The 2,838-nt window shown below is 37.4% G+C and overlaps 1 protein-coding gene across 1 annotated transcript; it reads left to right on the top strand.

Moving 5' to 3' along the window:
* The first annotated feature begins 571 nt into the window (after positions 1-571).
* Positions 572-1,771, top strand: LOC149565871 (uncharacterized). Its single transcript, XM_089817287.1, has 3 exons — positions 572-753; positions 854-922; positions 1,029-1,771. The coding sequence occupies exons 1-3, from the start codon at positions 574-576 to the stop codon at positions 1,479-1,481; spliced, it is 702 nt and encodes a 233-aa protein (XP_089673413.1). The 5' UTR covers positions 572-573; the 3' UTR covers positions 1,482-1,771.
* The last annotated feature ends 1,067 nt before the right edge of the window (positions 1,772-2,838 follow it).

Raw genomic sequence — 2,838 nt, 5'->3', positions numbered from 1 at the left:
TTGTCTATAACAATTTTTTAGGGTTTATAAATAATTGTAAGTATCATATTGATGGCTTTAGAAAAATGTAACATGTCAATCTATACCGTGTAAAAAAAATTTAGACGTCATATGCAGTTAAAAATATAACATGTCAATCTATAAGATGTAAAGAAATTTTAGATGTCATATATGATTAAAAAGTGCAAAAACAGCCATTACAGCCATCGTCCCACTTTCCCAATCCTAAGTTAGTACGCTGAACAAAATGTCGAAAAAAGGCACAACATTGGCATTGTCTCTGAATTTTACCAAAAAACAATATTTTATTATAGACGTCCGAAGCACGTATCATTTTCTCGATCCGATTCAAAAAAGAATGACACACCCAACGCGAATTTCTTGTATTGTTTGATTGTGGAGCGCGTAACAAGACTGGTCGGCTACCTGATTCTTTGGACTTTGACCTTCCTATAACTTGCCCAAATAAGAATACCTTAAAATATTAAAACGCGTGCCACAGTCCCACACGCCACATTGTTCCTACGCAGATCTTTTATCCTCTCCGCGGCAGACCCAAAAAACGAAATTAAAATGATCACTTCTGCAACAGCAGGTCAGAGAGAAAGCATGAGCGTCTCATTTGGGATCTTGAAGCCTCACAACGGCTGTGACATCGATGATTTACTCCTCCATATGACCGCTCTGGCTCCGTCTCTCGAATATGCCCACAACATTAACGTCGCCATTTTAAGATGTCTCCACTATTCTTGGGTACGCATCTCTTTGTAATTTGCCCTTAATTTATATCTTTACATGAACGATCGTCATTACAGGAGTTTTGTTTTAATTGTATTTTCTTCTTTTTCTGCAGGCGGCTGTTTTTGCAGTAGTAAAAGAGGGATCGCAAAAAGTCGAAAGACCGGAATTAAATCTCCCCGAGGTAACTGAGCATATATCGATATAACTACATGAATTCAATGATCATTGAATTGGGATTAATTGCTTTAATGACTATTGGGAGTTAATTGTATTAATTTTTCTAACAGGCAGCGGCGTTTATAAAGGGATTAAAGTGCGAGGTGAAAATAGTGAACTCGGGTTACTTCCGCCTGAATTCTCAGGAGACGAGCAAAGGCAAACTATTTGCGCAGCTGTCTGTGGGCGATGTGGTGAGCATCCGCAGAATAAATTGCAGCTCGAAGAGGCAGGAAATGCTCTCTTACGCCTGCCTTGCCATTCTCAGATCTTATTTTAATCGGGTGAAAGGTGTAGATTCTTACTCGTTCTATGATTCGTTGGACGGCAAGCGGATAATTGGATTGGGAGTGTGGGATAACATTCAGTCTGCTTTGGTGATTGTAAAAAATGCAGATAATAACCCCGCGTTGCCATTCTGGGAAGGGGCCGGGGCGAAACATCTCAAGTATCATGTATGCAACGTTGTCTATGCGACTGACACGTCTGCCACCGAAAATTGGACCAGTGGGTTCAGGATATGATATAAGATTTGAAAGGGTCTCGTAGTCAACGACTAGCTGTTACGAGGACGTGTCATTCTGGATGTATGGCAGAACTTCCCCGAAGGATTCTATTGTATGACGCACGCAAATTCCATCCCAGACAAATAACGGAACCTTTCTCATACAATGCAAATATTGTAATTAACAATTGAATAACGGGACGCTTTATTCTTTATTTTTAAATTTTAGTAGTTAAATTTAGATATTATAATAACCATCAATTGTAAAAGAAACGATTTTATATAGGTATGTATGTAATTGATGTTAAAGTCTGACCATTTAAATTAATTCAATAAAAATATATGTCCAAATAACTAATTTTTTTTATTACAAAATATATTTTATTAAAATTAACAAGTAAACATTTGTTCTAATTTTTAGTGATCAAAATTAATTTTTAATATTTGAAGATTGTATATCATTTTTGTGAAATTGTAATGTCTAAATGATCATGATAAAGAGTGTCTTTCTTATAGCCTTTCTACTATACCCTTGAATCTCAAAACTATGTAGAACACTCAAACATGCAAATGAAACCTAGAGCTTGTACTATGTTCTTGGTGCTAAGTGTACCCCAATCCTTGCACCTTGGTAGATTTTTCTATCTTCAATCTTGTTTCCCAACTCTCTCTCACACATCTCTTTTATATTCCCCATTAGAATTTTATTTGAGTGGTAAGTTTACCCCAATCCTGTTGTGATGTGGATCCTAATCAAACTCGGAGGTTAATTTTCGCCCACTTCATTCAGTGTGATTTTTGCCTTGATTTTACTATGGGGGTTTGGCAAATGCGCCTCCAAGTTCTAGTGCTCACCGGGCAAAGCCCTTTGTGGGTTCCTAGAACATTTCCCTAGATGGGGTCAAGGGGCACTGCCCTTTGCGAAGTCTTTGAGTCAGCGACACCAAGCATGCTCCCTATCGCGATACTAGGCTAGGTCAAGGGGCAGGGCTCTCGAAGCCAAGAATGAATTTAATATTACAAAAGGCTCCAAGCATTATATTTTTCTATTATGTGCCTTATTTTAGCCCTAATTTGTAAGAGGAAAAAAACTTGTATAAAATGGCTTAGGGTATGGGATTTCATTCCGTATGACAGGATTGTAGCTTCTTGTGGTGGTATTAAGTTGTAAGAGATTATAGATTTTAATCGGGTTGTAATCACTTGATAATAAGAATATTGGACCCTCTGTTTGGTGGACGTAGCCCAGGGATTGGGTGAACCACATTAAATCTTTGTGTCTTGTGTTCTCTTATGTGCGTTTTCTTTTTTATATTGGTGATATTTGCTTGTAATTGTTATTTTTGTCTCATTAATCCTAACAAATCCTTATGTCA

Source organism: Cupressus sempervirens, chromosome 3 (assembly GCF_028749045.1).
Source record: "Cupressus sempervirens isolate cs-2001-9-10 chromosome 3, ASM2874904v1, whole genome shotgun sequence".
Lineage (NCBI taxonomy): Eukaryota > Viridiplantae > Streptophyta > Pinopsida > Cupressales > Cupressaceae > Cupressus > Cupressus sempervirens.
This window is presented reverse-complemented; position numbering and strand designations above follow the sequence as displayed.

Coding starts and splice junctions, on each gene's coding strand:
- LOC149565871 (XM_089817287.1), top strand. CDS start 574: ATGATCACTTCTGCAACAGCAGGTCAGAGAGAAAGCATGAGCGTCTCA. Junction 754..853: donor GATGTCTCCACTATTCTTGG/GTACGCATCTCT, acceptor CTTTTTCTGCAG/GCGGCTGTTTTTGCAGTAGT. Junction 923..1,028: donor CGGAATTAAATCTCCCCGAG/GTAACTGAGCAT, acceptor TTTTTCTAACAG/GCAGCGGCGTTTATAAAGGG.